The 14600-nt window shown below is 41.3% G+C and overlaps 1 protein-coding gene across 1 annotated transcript in view; it reads right to left on the reverse strand.

Annotated features, from left to right (window-relative positions):
* wdr90 (WD repeat domain 90) overlaps positions 1-14600 on the reverse strand; it is a gene marked incomplete at its 5' end in the record, with an annotated part of 39507 nt that overhangs the window by 4043 nt on the left and 20864 nt on the right. Inside the window, 8 exons of the mRNA XM_080834457.1 lie at positions 6778-6898; positions 9838-10006; positions 10495-10685; positions 11009-11165; positions 11515-11636; positions 13748-13871; positions 13954-14201; positions 14415-14534. Of these exons, the coding sequence (XP_080690583.1) occupies positions 6778-6898; positions 9838-10006; positions 10495-10685; positions 11009-11165; positions 11515-11636; positions 13748-13871; positions 13954-14201; positions 14415-14534 (1252 nt within the window). The remainder of the gene's footprint in view (positions 1-6777; positions 6899-9837; positions 10007-10494; positions 10686-11008; positions 11166-11514; positions 11637-13747; positions 13872-13953; positions 14202-14414; positions 14535-14600) is intronic.

Raw genomic sequence — 14600 nt, forward strand, 5'->3', positions numbered from 1 at the left:
TCATGAATCCTATGAAGCCTGCATTTATGAGGCCCTATAAGAACATTCATAATGCCTTCAAAAAGTAGCTTTAAGTCATTGTAGCACTCATTATAACTATGTACGTAGGTCTTCACGGCACATCGTAACCACCTTTGTGATATATAATGCATATTCATTAATGGTTTATTAGTATGGTGACTAGGCTGCTATACAGACATAGAATATTATAAACTGCCATATGATTCTATAAGTGTACTTTGTCAGCTTTAAGTAAAGTGACAAAAGGGTAGTGTTGTTATGAACAAATATATGATTCTATAAATGGACTTTGTCAGCTTTAAGTAAAGTGACAAAAGGGTAGTGTTGTTATGAACAGATATAAGATTATTATAAGATAAGACATTATGAACTTGTTTAATCAAATGAGTGCTCTGACAGTAAATACAACAGGATACAGATGAAAACCCTTTTATTTGTAATTCAGCACTTGCTGAACATAGCCCAGAGCATTGATAGCAGCAAACTTGCTGTAGACAAGTTATTAATTATGTGAGGCATGAAATGTTGTAATGCACAGCCACAAAGGCCACCGTGTTGCGATCCACCCCTACAGCATCAAATGGACTCCCATTCTTAAAGGCTTCCCAGGCGGCCACATATCTCAAAATAACTCCTTTGGTGTTCCTCGCTAAACAGAAAGAGGCATAAGAAGAAAAAGGTACATGTTCATATACCTGAAAAAGTTAATCAAAACACCAATCAGAACTTGATGGTAAATTCCAGCAAAGCAACATCAACATTTCTCAAATGCTTTCTTTTTTAAAGCCACAGCACACCCTCTCATTGCATTTTATACATGGCCCATTTCGGGGCCCATTTATCTGTGGATGATACGCCGACGCAATGGCATGCTCAACTCTGAACTTCTCAAATATACCCTTGTTGAGATCATTAACAAACTCGCGACCTCGATCTGTAATGATCTTCCTAACATGTCCATTTTCCATGAGCACACGTGTTATGACATCGCCTACCTCTGGGCCACTCTTGTTAACAAGGGGCCTTGCTATAACCCACTTGGTGAACAGGTCTGTAATTGTAATCGCATACTTCATCCCCGATTTGGTAGTTGCGAGTGGTCCTATTAAATCTATACCCAAAACAGTCCACGGCTGGGACACTACAATCGGTCTTAACACGGGGGCCACTGTTCTAATTTTGTCGCACATCTGACACCGTGGACATCCTTTGACCCATTTACTGGTTTCACTTTGAATAGTCTCCCAAAAGTAAGTGTCTCTTATTTTATTTATAGTGCCTTGTTCACCGTAATGACCACCTGTTGCAGGATTGTCATGGCATTCTTTAAGCACTGCATCTCTCTCTCTTTTTGAAATGTTGTAATGCATATAAATGAAATTGCGGTGCTTAAAATAAAGATGGAGGCTGAAATGGAGAGGGAGGAGATGATTGAACTTCTCCAAAAAAGACAAGTGGTCTACTTCCAGGAGGAGCTGGCGAAGAAACATGCCCTGATACAGGATATAGTTTAAAAAAAGAAAATTAGGAAGCAAGCAGGTATTTTTCTACTGATGACATCGTTGTGCAGTGGTTAATTTAATGATGTAACCTTGGTAATTCCTGCTACTAAATATTTCTTGATTGTTTTGTGAAATCTCAAGCTCATTCGAAAGTCCCCAAGACCTCGAGTCTTCTCTGTCAGATTCATCTAGGGAGCCACCCAGGAAAAATAAAGGGAAGCAAAAGAAGAAATAATGGTGTAAATCAACTCGACCAGAGCAGCTAGACTCTGAAAGCCATACGCACAGCCGTGTTCGAAGTAAGTTGTGATTAGACCAAGCAAGGTTACTGAAAAGAAAAATGCTGTGTTGTAGTGTAGACTATGATATTACAGGTAAAGCAGAGGACACTGGGGTAAGTAGCAATATAAAAAAGACAAGAAAGCAACCTGTAACAAATTGTAAGGAAGAGAATATTCATATGTTTTTTCAGTGAAAATAAGTGAGGGCAGCTTTGCTTTGCTTTCTTTAACCATACAAAACCATATGAGGCAAATGCTTTCACATTGGTTTCAGTAAGAACATAATAGGTTTCATAGTAATGAAGGTTTCTGTATAAAATGCAATGAGAGGGTGTGCTGTGGCTTTAAAAAAGAAAGCATTTGAGATATGTTGATGTTGCTTTGCTGGAATTTACCATCAAGTTCTGATTGGTGTTTTGATTAACTTTTTCAGGTATATGAACATGTACCTTTTTCTTCTTATGCCTCTTTCTGTTTAGCAAGGAACACCAAAGGAGTTATTTTGAGATATGTGGCCGCCCGGGAAGCCTTCAAGAATGGGAGTCCATTCTGTAGGGGTGGATCGCAACACGGTGGCCGTTGTGGCTGTGCACATTACAACATTTCATGACTCACATAATGAATAACTTGTCTACAGCAAGTTTGTTGCTATCAATGCTCTGTGCTATGTTCAGCAAGTGCTGAATTACAAATAAAAGGGTTTTCATCTGTATCCTGTTGTATTTACTGTCAGAGCACTCATTTGTTTTTACAAGTTCATAATGTCTTATCTTATAATAATCTTATATCTGTTCATAACAACACTACCCTTTTGTCACTTTACTTAAAGCTGACAAAGTCCACTTATTGAATCTTATATCTGTTCATAACAACACTACCCTTTTGTCACTTTACTTAAAGCTGACAAAGTCCACTTATCGAATCTTATATCTGTTCATAACAACACTACCCTTTTGTCACTTTACTTAAAGCTGACAAAGTCCACTTATAGAAACATGTGGCACATGTAGAATATTTATCATATTCTATGTCTGTATAGCAGCCTAGTCACCATACTAATAAACCATTAATGAATATGCATTATATATCACAAAGGTGGTTACGATGTGCCGTGAAGACCTACGTACATAGTTATAATGAGTGCTACAATGACTTAAAGCTACTTTTTGAAGGCATTATGAATGTTCTTATAGGGCCTCATAAATGCAGGCTTCATAGGATTCATGATGACACACACAAACTTACGATCACATATTTATAATGCATCATTCTATCTTAGATTATAACCATTTATAATTAACTGACATAGTGTATCAGAGCGGTGGTTATGAGTCATTGTGGAGATGCTATACATAGTTATAAAGAGTGCTACAATGACTTATAGCTACTATTTAACGTCATCATTAATGTCCTTATATGACCTTATAAAGGCAGGCTTCATAGAAATTGATAACCTACAGATAGACTGACGATCACATATTTATAATGCATTATTCCGCCTTTAATTATAATAACCATTAATAATGAACTGATATGATGTATCATAAAGGTGGTTATGAGTCATCATGAAGACATTATACGTAGTTATAGCGATTGCTACAATGACTTATAGCTTCATTATAAGTCATTATTAAGGCCCTTATAATGCCCTTAAGGGCCTTATAACGCTGGGCTTCATAGAAAGTGTTACCGCTATTTCTGTCTGATATGTTCTGATTAAGCCAAGACACAGCCCATAAAAAATATGTTTGTGATACAGTTATCTTTTATTTATTAATGTGTATATGTTTAAAGAATATCATGTCAGCTCAAAACTTTACTGCATTCATCTGTTGAGAGTCTGTTTGACCATCTTCTGCCCAGGCTTTTAGCTAGGCATGCGTCGGTGCGTCTTTTGGACGCACTGTTCTAAAATAATAAGAAATTGGACGCAGTACTTTTAGGCAGACGCCCTACAGACGCCTTAAGTTTTTCGTCCCTTTTTTCACTCAGTCAAACTTTTTTTAAACGTGTTCACAATAACTCTCAACATTGTTCAAACGTTAATGAGCGTAATCACGTTGTAACACGTAAAACAACAGTTTACCGCTATTAGGGGTGGCGAGCCGCATGCAGCTCTTTGCCGGCTGACGTGTGGCTCGGCTCCAGCGCGAGTGCTGCTCACTGACTTTTCTCTTGGTGTACAGAATTTTCATATCGTAAAATAAACATCTAAAATGCATATTTTGCACGAAATACAGACAAAAAGCTGTCCGATTTGAATGGGGTATTTATTCATGTATATTGTGTCATCACGCGATCTTGAGAGATGTCTTCAAGTGACGTTAATGTTCCAAACATGAAACATTCTAATGTGTGCACCCAGAGAGTTACTAGCCAGACTAGTAGTTGCTACTAAAAGAATGCCATGTATCCAGAAAAGCGTAAAGCTAAACGAAAATATGAAGATAAACACCGCACGTTCTTGCCTGAATGGAAGGAATTATTTGCGGAGCGAAATGGAAAACCTCTCTGCTTAATATGCCAGACGTCACTGTCGCATTTTAAAGCCTCAAACTTGGAGCGCCTGACAGCGCCTTCTCTCCACACACAATGCTAACATAGCCCAGGAGTTCCTAAAGGCACAGAGCTGTGCAAGCACAAGGTACATACTTTGAATTGAGACGTCAGTCAGAGAAACAGACTTGGCTTTTTTTTAAATGTATGAAGTACTCTGAAACGGTCACGTTGGCATCGTATCATTTGTCATGTAGTGAGGGAGTTTGAAAATTGAACAGAGGATATCTGACATTAACTATAATTAGCACCTACAGTACTGTGCAAAAGTTTTAGGCAGGTGTGAAAAAATGCTATGAACTAAGAATGCTTTGAAAAATGTAAACAATAAATGTTTATTTTTTATCCATTTACATGGTAAGACTGAGCACAGCAACAAGACACAACGTAGTTATACTGCATCAGCAGGGTCTCTCCCAGACAAAGATTTCAAAGCAGACAGGGGTTTCAAAATGTGCAGTTCAAGCTCTTTTGAAGAAGACGTTGAGGATCGTAGACGCAGTGGTCAGCCAAGGAAACTTAATGCAGCTGATGAAAAACACATCAAGCTTATTTACCTTCGAAATCGGAAGATTTCAAGCAGTGGCATCAGCTCAGAACTGGCAGAAACCAGTGGTACCCAGGTACAGACATTTACTGTCCAGGGAAGTCGGGCCAGAAGTGGTCTTCATGGAAGAGTTGCAGCCAAAAAGCTCTACCCCGACAAGGAAACAGGGCCAAGTGACTGAACTAAGCACGAAAACATAGAAACTGGGGTGCAGAAACATGGCAGAAGGTGCTCTGGACTGATGAGTCAAAATTAGAAATATTTGGCTGTAGAAGAAGGCAGTTTGTTCGCCGAAGGGCTGGAGAGAGGTACAATAATGAGAGTCTGCAGGCAACAGTGAAGCATGGTGGAGGTTCCTTTCCAGTTTGGGGCTGCATTTCTGCAAGTGGAGTTGGAAATTTGGTCAGAATGAATGGTGTCCTCAATGCTGAGAAATACAGGCAGATACTAATCCATCATGAAATACCATCAGGGAGGCGTATGATTGGCACCAAATGTATTCTGCAGCAGGAACATAACCCCAAACATACAGCCAATGTCATTAACAACTATCTTCAGCTTAAAGAAGAACAGAAAGTCCTGCAAGTGATGGTATGACCCCCACAGAGCCCTGATCTCTACATCATCGAGTCTGTCTGGGTTTACATGAAGAGACAGAAGAATTTTAGGAAGCCTACATCCACAGAAGATCTGTGGTTAGTTCTCCAAGATTTTTGGAACAATTTACCAGCCGAGTTCCTTCAAAAACTGCGCAAGTGTATCTGGAAGAATTGATGCTATTTTGAAGGCAAAGGGTGGTCACACCAAATATTGATTTAATTTAGAATTTTCTTCTGTTCCTTCACTGCATTTTGTTAATTTATGAAGAATTGATGAAAATAAACTGTTAACACTTCTATTTTTGAAAGCATTCTTAGTTTACAGCATTTTTTCACACCTGCCTAAAACTTTTGCACAGTACTGTATCTCAGCAGATGTCTTCAATATGTTTATTTTTGTGCCATATTTTAAATCTACATTCGTTAATTTCTCTTCCTAAAACCCACTAGAGGACACTATTTAAAAGGTTATTTTCAAAAAAAGGGAGGCAACTGCTGTGATTAGGCTCTTCTCCAGGCACAGTCTGTTTCTCTGCTTTGTTTTGATCACAGTCATTGCAGAGAAGGAGTCCTCACATAAATATGTGGAGGCAAAGGGTATAGCTGCTCCTAAGCGTTCTCTCCCAGGTCAGGGTGCTCCTGCTTCGACATATCCAAAACAAAATCTCAGCGGATGTCTTCAATATGTTTATGCCATATAATACATCTAAATTTGTTAATTTATCTTCCTTAAACCCACTAGAGGACACTATTTAAAAGGTTCTTTTCAAAAAAAATCTTATGGGGGAGCATGCCCCCAGACCCCCCTAGTTTTGCTGGGTCACCGGGGCTTCGCCGTGTTAGGTTCAATTACATAATGGACCCCCACTCAAAAAATCCTAGCTAAAAGCCTGCTTCTGCCTGTTGTACAGTTAACCTAAAATCCCCCAGAACAACCTTACATCGTCTCAGAGATCCAGTGGCTATTCATCTTCAAATCAAGTTCTATCGTATATATATATAGTATATAGTATGTGTAGGACAGATAAGCACGTCTGTCGCTCCACGTAGACGCAAAGGCAATGCACTGTGCAGTTCTGTGCCCGCAAAAATGTAAACGAAAACCACTCACAGTACGACATCGCCCACTATATAGGCTAGCATGCTAGCAACCTAACGTAGGCAGTGCATGTTGCATATCCGTGCATCATTATGGGTGTGTCTCTGTGTGTGTGTCTGTTTGTGTGTTTGTAAGTGCATACACTGAGTTGGAATTTGTGTGTCTGTGGTACCTGTCCTGTGACCTCTCTGTCCCCTGGGGTCTAAGGGCTTGGACGGCTGCCACTGACCACAGCCTCAAACGCCTGCTGTTGCTTCCACACACCAGCCTGTTCCCACAGCACAGGAGCACCCCTACAGACAGACAGACAGACAGACAGACAGACAGACAGACAGACAGACAGACAGACAGACAGACAGACAGACAGACAGACAGACAGACAGACCGACACATAAACACACATATTGTTGAAGGTTATTTACAAACACATTCTTTTTCTCTTCATACGAATGTATACAGATGGAACACTTAAAAAACACTTTAAGTCTTGCAGCTTAAGTGAGAGAGAGCCTAGACAGGTAGGCGTGTGTGTGAGGTGTGTGTGTGTGTGTGTACAACAGTGGATGAAAAGCTAAACAGATGGATTTTGCAATAGCCAGATCAATGGTTTTGTTGATGGGTAATCATAGATGGATATACACTATATGGTTAAAAGTATTTGGCCGCACCTGTTGAGTTTTTGCATAGCGTTACTTTAAGGTAGCTGTGTCTTGCAAAATGATCTTCGTTTTATGACGTCTAAACACTTGCATGAATTTGAATCCAATAGAACAGTTCCAGACTACAATGAAGACGGTGATGCAGTTCCTGCTTGACAGACAATGGCTAGTTTAATTTACCTGTCAAAAAAGTCCTGTTGGAATGACATTTCGACATTTATATTTGTATTTCTTTACTTTCAAAACACTTTTATCCAAAGCGAGGTGGTTAGATGACTTGTCAAGTCTGAGAGGAGAAGAAAGGATATGGAGAAAGAACGGAGGAGATTTTCCTTAAAAAAAAAAGAAAAAGAAAGAAAAAAAATACCCAACCAATGTAATGGCCATTGGGAATGACACTGTGATTGGGGGGGAGGTATCATAAAGTGAGGAAGGCTTCTTGATGAAGTGGCTCTACTAAGGGCTTTTCAGGCACCTGGGTAGGAAAAAACATGGTGGTGTAATTAGGGTGGGGAAAAGGCGGACATTTTGTGGGTAGTTCCGGTTACAAGGATATCGTTACCATTCACAGGAACCCTATAAAAAGCTGCTGTGACAAAGAAAGAGGGCCAAGCAGCCAATCAGCGATGGATTATGAAGAAAAGAGACGAAAGGCAAAAGAGAGAGGAGGAGGATGAAGAGGGGGATTGTGGGTAAAAAGCAGGGAGAAGTGTCAGCTTAATTGAGGAGTTCACCGAATAACTATCGACCCAGCCATCAGTGGAGCAGGGATTGTATGAGTTAGTAACCGTTCAAATGTTCAAATCAACAGAATCAAATATCCTCCGTCTGGTGTTCATTACGGAGTTTGACTAACTAATTTGGTAACACAGACCAATATATTACCATATACCATCCAATGCGCCTTCACTGACTCAAATTAACACCATCTAATTAATGTTATGTTCTCTTATTACAGTGTGGAAAGAAAACAAATCAGTGAAGCTGACAATTTAATGCGCGCTCGCACACACAAACACACACACACACACACACACGCGCACGCACAGGCACACACACACACACACACACACAGATACTAACAATTTCTTAAACGCTCACACATGCCACAAACGCATAGAGATAAGAACAGATGCACACACTCACACATATAAAGAGACTAAGGTTGTCAAGATAACAAAATTATGACTTCGATACAATACCTGCCATAAATATCATGATACTCGATACCACAAATTCGATACAATACCACAAATACAATACGCTACCACAAATACAATACGATACTAGCATATTTATCTTTAATAGTAATAAATAAAACATCTGTATATGTCCCTTTTTTGCCCGCTAACCCTAACCCTAAAAATAAAAAGAACTAGCTCAAGATCCCCCCTCAGGCTCCACTAGCATTAAGCCTATTACATCAATTCCTGTTTCATTTGGTGCACATTTGTGTTCATTCTGATCTCATCATCATACAGGCCACATAAGTGAAATGGTAGGTTATTTTGTCATGTAAATCATGTATAGCGTTTCCTCTCTAAAGTTTAATTTTGACAATGAATTGGGCTACGTTCTTGCAGCCAAATTAAAAACTAGATTAACGTCTTAAACGAGGCTACATGCAATAGGGCCATCCGATATACCTTCGGCTAACCTATCCCTAAAAAAGGGCCTTCTGAAATAATAAACATGACCATTACTGATGGAAGATTAAATGCATATTTTTCATATTATGGCAGCTAAAATTACTAGTGTGAAAAATGCGTTTTCATTACGTTAACCACACTGCATTATGATCATTGTCCTACGCATCTTCAAAATTCTGTTGGCTTGTTGCTAAACTAGGCTAAGGTTACTCGTGTTAGGCTGTATATGGGTGAGATTGGGGGTATTCATGTTTGCATTCACATTTGCTAACCTGTCGTTCTATGAACTCTTTGTTAAGTTCTGGGTGGCTGTCTATGAGGTGTGCTGCCATGTTAGACGTGTTGCCTCCCTTTGTCTTAGTCGCTCTGAAACATTTTTTTGTAGGCGGGTCTCTGTGTGTCAGTGGACTTTCCTTCACCTTCTGCGATGTATCCGGAACCGGAATAATTCCAGATTTCACTTCTGGCATCTTTTTTATCAACAAGCCAAGGAAGGACGGCCATGTCTCCCCTGCAATCACTCGCTGACTGTGAGTGACGGCTGCCTGCTACATATGTGAGAGCTAGCAGCCCCGCCTACGCAGCCAATGCATGCAGGCAGCCTACAGGGAGGGGAACAGCGAGTGCGTTCTGATTGCACGCTATTAATGAAGTATCCATACTAAAAATATCCCAAAAATGTTAACGTTAGGGTACTGCGGTACCTTTTGTAGTATCAATACACCTTGCAACCCTTAAAGAGACATACTACACACATCTACACACACACCTACACACACACCTACACACACACACATACACACACAGAAACACACACATAAAGAGACATACTACACACACACTCACACACACATATAAAGAGACATACTACACACACATATAAAGGGACAAACTACACACACACACACACATACACAGACTGACCTATCTCTCCCTCGTCGGCTTCCCAGCTCATGAAGCAGCGGTGTGTGCTGCAGTCCCACACACACACCTGTCCTCCACTCGTGCCTGTGAAGAGCAGGCCATTGGCGTTGAAGCACAGAGATGTCAGCTCAGCGTCGCCAACATCATCGGGCACACACACACTCTGCACCTGTGTGCAGATCAGGAGAGTATGTTTAGACCAGGAGAGTGTGTTCAGATCAGAAGAGGCACACACACACTCTGCACCTGTGTGCAGATCAGGAGAGTATGTTTAGACCAGGAGAGTGTGTTCAGATCAGAAGAGGCACACACACACTCTGCACCTGTGTTGTGTGCAGATCAGGAGTGTGTGTTCAGATCAGGAGTGTGTTCAAAACAGGAGTGTGTTCAGATCAGGAGAGGTGGTGCGTGATTTATGGCACCAGGTGTTCAGATATAATACATTTTCAAAACACTATAATGTCACTTTTTAATAACCCGAAAGCCTTGACCAAACAATGTGTGTGAGACAGAAAATGAGAAAGAGTGTATGTTTGCATGTGTTTGTAATAATACATGTGTACCTATGTATGCGGGTATATGTGAATGTGAGCGTATGTGTGTTTGTGTGTAGGAGCCCATGTGTCTGCGCGTGCATGCGTGTGTGTGTAGACGTACCTGGAGTTCTGTCTGCACACCATGTGTGTGTATGCTGCAAAAGAGAATTCCAGAATCTCCTGTGCAGGCGAGCAGGCCGTCAGTGGTGGGGCTGAAGCGGGCCTCGTGGAGGGCCCACGGCGCCGTCACGTGACACAGCAGCTCAAAGCAGCTCCCGCTCCACAGCGCCACCTCCTGCTCACTGAAGTCACCTGCATCCAAAACAGGATGTAATGTCATGACAGGATACGATCACTGGAAGCACATATATGACACATTCAAGACAACACTGAGCTTATTTCCAAGTTCCTTCTAAAAATACTCGTAGCCAGAGCTATATACATCATAGTTTTCAACATGATAAAGTCTTAAACAGAGAAGGATATCACATCAGAACAGGATATGAGCTCAGCAATAAGTTGTGACTGGAATGATTTTAGTGTCAAATCATTGCATGGGCCATCATTGCAATGAACGTCAGAATAACATCTGAAACCTTCAGGGGGTTTAACAGGATGTGACATCACACACTGACCTACAGACAGGAAGTAGCGGTCATCCCTGGAGAAGGCCATACTCTGCACGGCGCCCTTGTGAAACGACATACTGTTTCTACGGGAACCATCCAGGGCATTCCATATGCAGATGAGGCTCTTTGTTGAGGTGCAGCTCCCAGATGCTGATGCCACTAACTGATCAACCAATCACAACAAAGAACTTCAAAGCACTGTTACACCTGTTACACTTTGCACAAACGTAATCAAACAAAAATACAAATCTGCACGTTTTCAATGTCATAACCCCACACACTTAACAACTTCCCAAAATCGTGGTAACAGTTGCCTCCCACAAAGCTCAATGGTGACTTCAATAACAACAACAACAACAACAACAAAAAACACTGAATTAAAGTCTGCCACATTCACAGCCCAACCACAATCCAATGTGGTGTTCATCTAATGTTCCTGTTCCACTACACGGTCTAATATCCCCTAAAGAGGTAGTCATGTGTCAAGTGTGATGTCAGTGTCAGTGTTGTACCTGTGCATCATGGGAAATGGCGAGGGTGGAGATCTCCTCCGAGTGTCCGAGCCAGTGCCTCTGAGAGCCCGTGTGCAGGTTCTCCACAACACACACACAGCCGCAGGTGTACACAAACAGACCTACAACACACACACACACAGCCGCAGGTGTACACAAACAGACTTATGACACACACACAGCCGCAGGTGTACACAAACAGACATAAACCCACACACAGCCGCAGGTGTATGAAAACAGACCTACAGCGGGTGAAATAAGTATTGAACACGTCGCCATTTTTCTCAGTTAACATTTTTCCAAAGGTGCTATTGTCATGAAATTGTCACCACATGTTGGTAACAACCCAAGTAATCAATACATACAAAGAAAAAAAACAAATACATTCAGAAATTAAGTAATGTGTATTACTGTGAAATAACACAGAAAAAAAGTATTGAACACATGAAGAAAGGGAGGTGCAAAAAGGCATGGAAAGCCAAAAAAACAGCTGGAATCTTTCAGTAATTAGAAGGCAATCTGGCCCCTAGTCAGTGCAAATTAATATCCCAACTGCTGGCCTATAAAAAGGTGTCTCATTACCAAGGTGTCACACAAGAAGCAACTCATGATTGGTAAAAGCAAAGAGCTCTCTCAAGACCTTTGCAACCTTATTGTTGCAAGACATACTCATGGCATTGGTTACAGATGCATTTCTAAACTTCTGAATAGTCCAGTGAGCACTGTTTCGGGCCATAATCTGGAAGTGGAAAGAACATCATTTCACCATAAACTGGCCACGACCAGGTGCTCCTCGCAAGATTTCTGACAGAGGAGTGAAAAGAATTATCAGAAGAGTTGTCAAAGAGCCAAGGACCACTCGTGGAGAGCTTCAGTAAGACCTGGAATTTGCAGGTACAGTTCTTTAAAAGAAAACAATAAGTAATGCACTCAACCCCCATGGCCTGTATGCACGCTCTCCACATAAGACTCCATTGCTGAAGAAAAAGCATGTTGAAGCTCGTTTAAAGTTCGCAGCACGAAATTTGGACAAGCCTGTGAAATACTGGGAGAATATGGTCTGGTCAGATGAGAGCAAAATTGAACTCTTTGGATGACATAATGCACACCATGTTTGTAGGAGACATGGCACTGCACATCACCCCAACAGTGAAGTTTGAAGGTGGGAACATCATGGTGTGGGACTGCTTTTCAGCATATGGTACTGGCAAATGTCACACAATTGAAGCAAGGATGGATGGAAAAAATGTATCAAGACATTCTTAATTAAAATCTGCTGCCATCTACCAGGATGATGAAGATGAAACGAGGGTGGACATTTCAGCAAGACAATGAACAGCCAAGGAAACTCTCAATTGGTTTTAGAGAAAGAAAATAAAGCTGCTAGAATGGCCAAACCAATCACCTGACTTGAATCCAATTGAAAATCTATGGAAAGAACTGAAGATCAGAGTTCATAGAAGAGGCCCAGGGAACTTTCAAGAATTGAAGCCTTTTTGTGTTGAAGAATGGGTCAAACTCACATCTTAGCAATGCATACAAGTAGTTTCTCCATACAGGAAGCGTCTTGAAGCTTTCAAAGGCTTTTGTACAAAGTATTCAATAAATATCAGTAAGCGTGTTCAATACTTTTTTCCTGTGTCATTTCATATTATTAGACATAACTTAATTTCTGAACTAATTTGTTTTGGTTTTCTTTGTATGTTTGGATTACCTGGGTTGTTACAAACATCTGGTGAAAATTTCATGTCAATACCACCTTTGGAAAAATATTTACTGAGAAAAATGGTGACGTGTTCAATACTTATTTTACCCGCTGTATATCAGACATACACACACACATACACAGAACGAGAATCTACCAACACACAACACAATCAGGACAAACACTGGCAGAAGTAAAGACAAACACAAGGACAAAAACACAAACAGGGAACCATCCCTCTCCTCTCCCCCTCCAAATCACCCACACACCTAACAGTCCCTTGAGGACTAAGGAATCGCATTTTCACAAATTCAAGGATGTCCAACAATTCCAAGCTTATTACTGCAATATTTCCACAAATAACTCAAACTCAAAATCACCACAACTGTAATTAAAACATTTTGAGAATTCCCGCAGCAAATTCAGTTAGTTTTGGCTGCAAAAATCACAACAACCCTGGAAGGACTGACATAACATAACGCAACGCAACAATTCACAAAACTTAACTCAAGTACAGACATCACTCACCTGTGTCTGGGTTCCATACCATATTGCCACGCCCATTACCATTATAGCCAATCACAGCTTTCAGTCTCAGGCCCTCCTCTCCAGTGGGAGGGGCCACAGCACTCTGTGGAAGAAACACAGAGTTCTGGGCAACATCTTATAAAACCGACCAGGTAAAAAGAAAGACTGAACTGGTGGAGGAATGAAATTGGATGGAGGGACGGTACCTGTTCTGAGGTAGAGGTGTTATAACGAGGCGTGAAGTGTTTGTAGCAGTCAGGACGCTCCGCCTTTGAGGAGTTCCCAAGGTGCTCTTCCCTGTTCTGATTGGCTGGCTGCTCTGGAGATGCTCCACCCCCTGACCTCTGAGTGACTCTAAGGAAGGAAGCGTGTTTGGGGGCAGGGCTGGGAGCTGGTAAAGGGGAGGGGCTGCGTGGTAGATCAGCATCCTCATTCAGAGACAAGACTTCGAGAGCTATACACAAACAGGTACACAAACACAGGTAGACACACACACACACACACACACACACACACACACACACACACACACACACACACACACACACACACACACACACACACACACACACACACACACACTATTTTTAATCCTTATTTTAAATGGGCAGGACACATTCCAAGAAGATTTGAATGACAGAGGCCCCTCTCCCGAGAGGACACTAACCATCATGTGCCGGCCTCTCAATGGAGCTCATGCCCAATGAGGGAAGGGGGGCTGGGCCTCGAGGCATCCCATTGGACTGCAGCATTCCATTGGTCAATGCCCCCGAGTCACCTGACGGGCCTGAACCAATCAAAATGTAAACTTCATTAAGGGAAATTCTTCTGTAATAATCACAGGTTTAGAAAA

The sequence above is a fragment of the Sprattus sprattus genome (genome assembly GCF_963457725.1).
Source record: "Sprattus sprattus genome assembly, chromosome: 3".
In the NCBI taxonomy this organism is placed as follows: domain Eukaryota; kingdom Metazoa; phylum Chordata; class Actinopteri; order Clupeiformes; family Clupeidae; genus Sprattus; species Sprattus sprattus.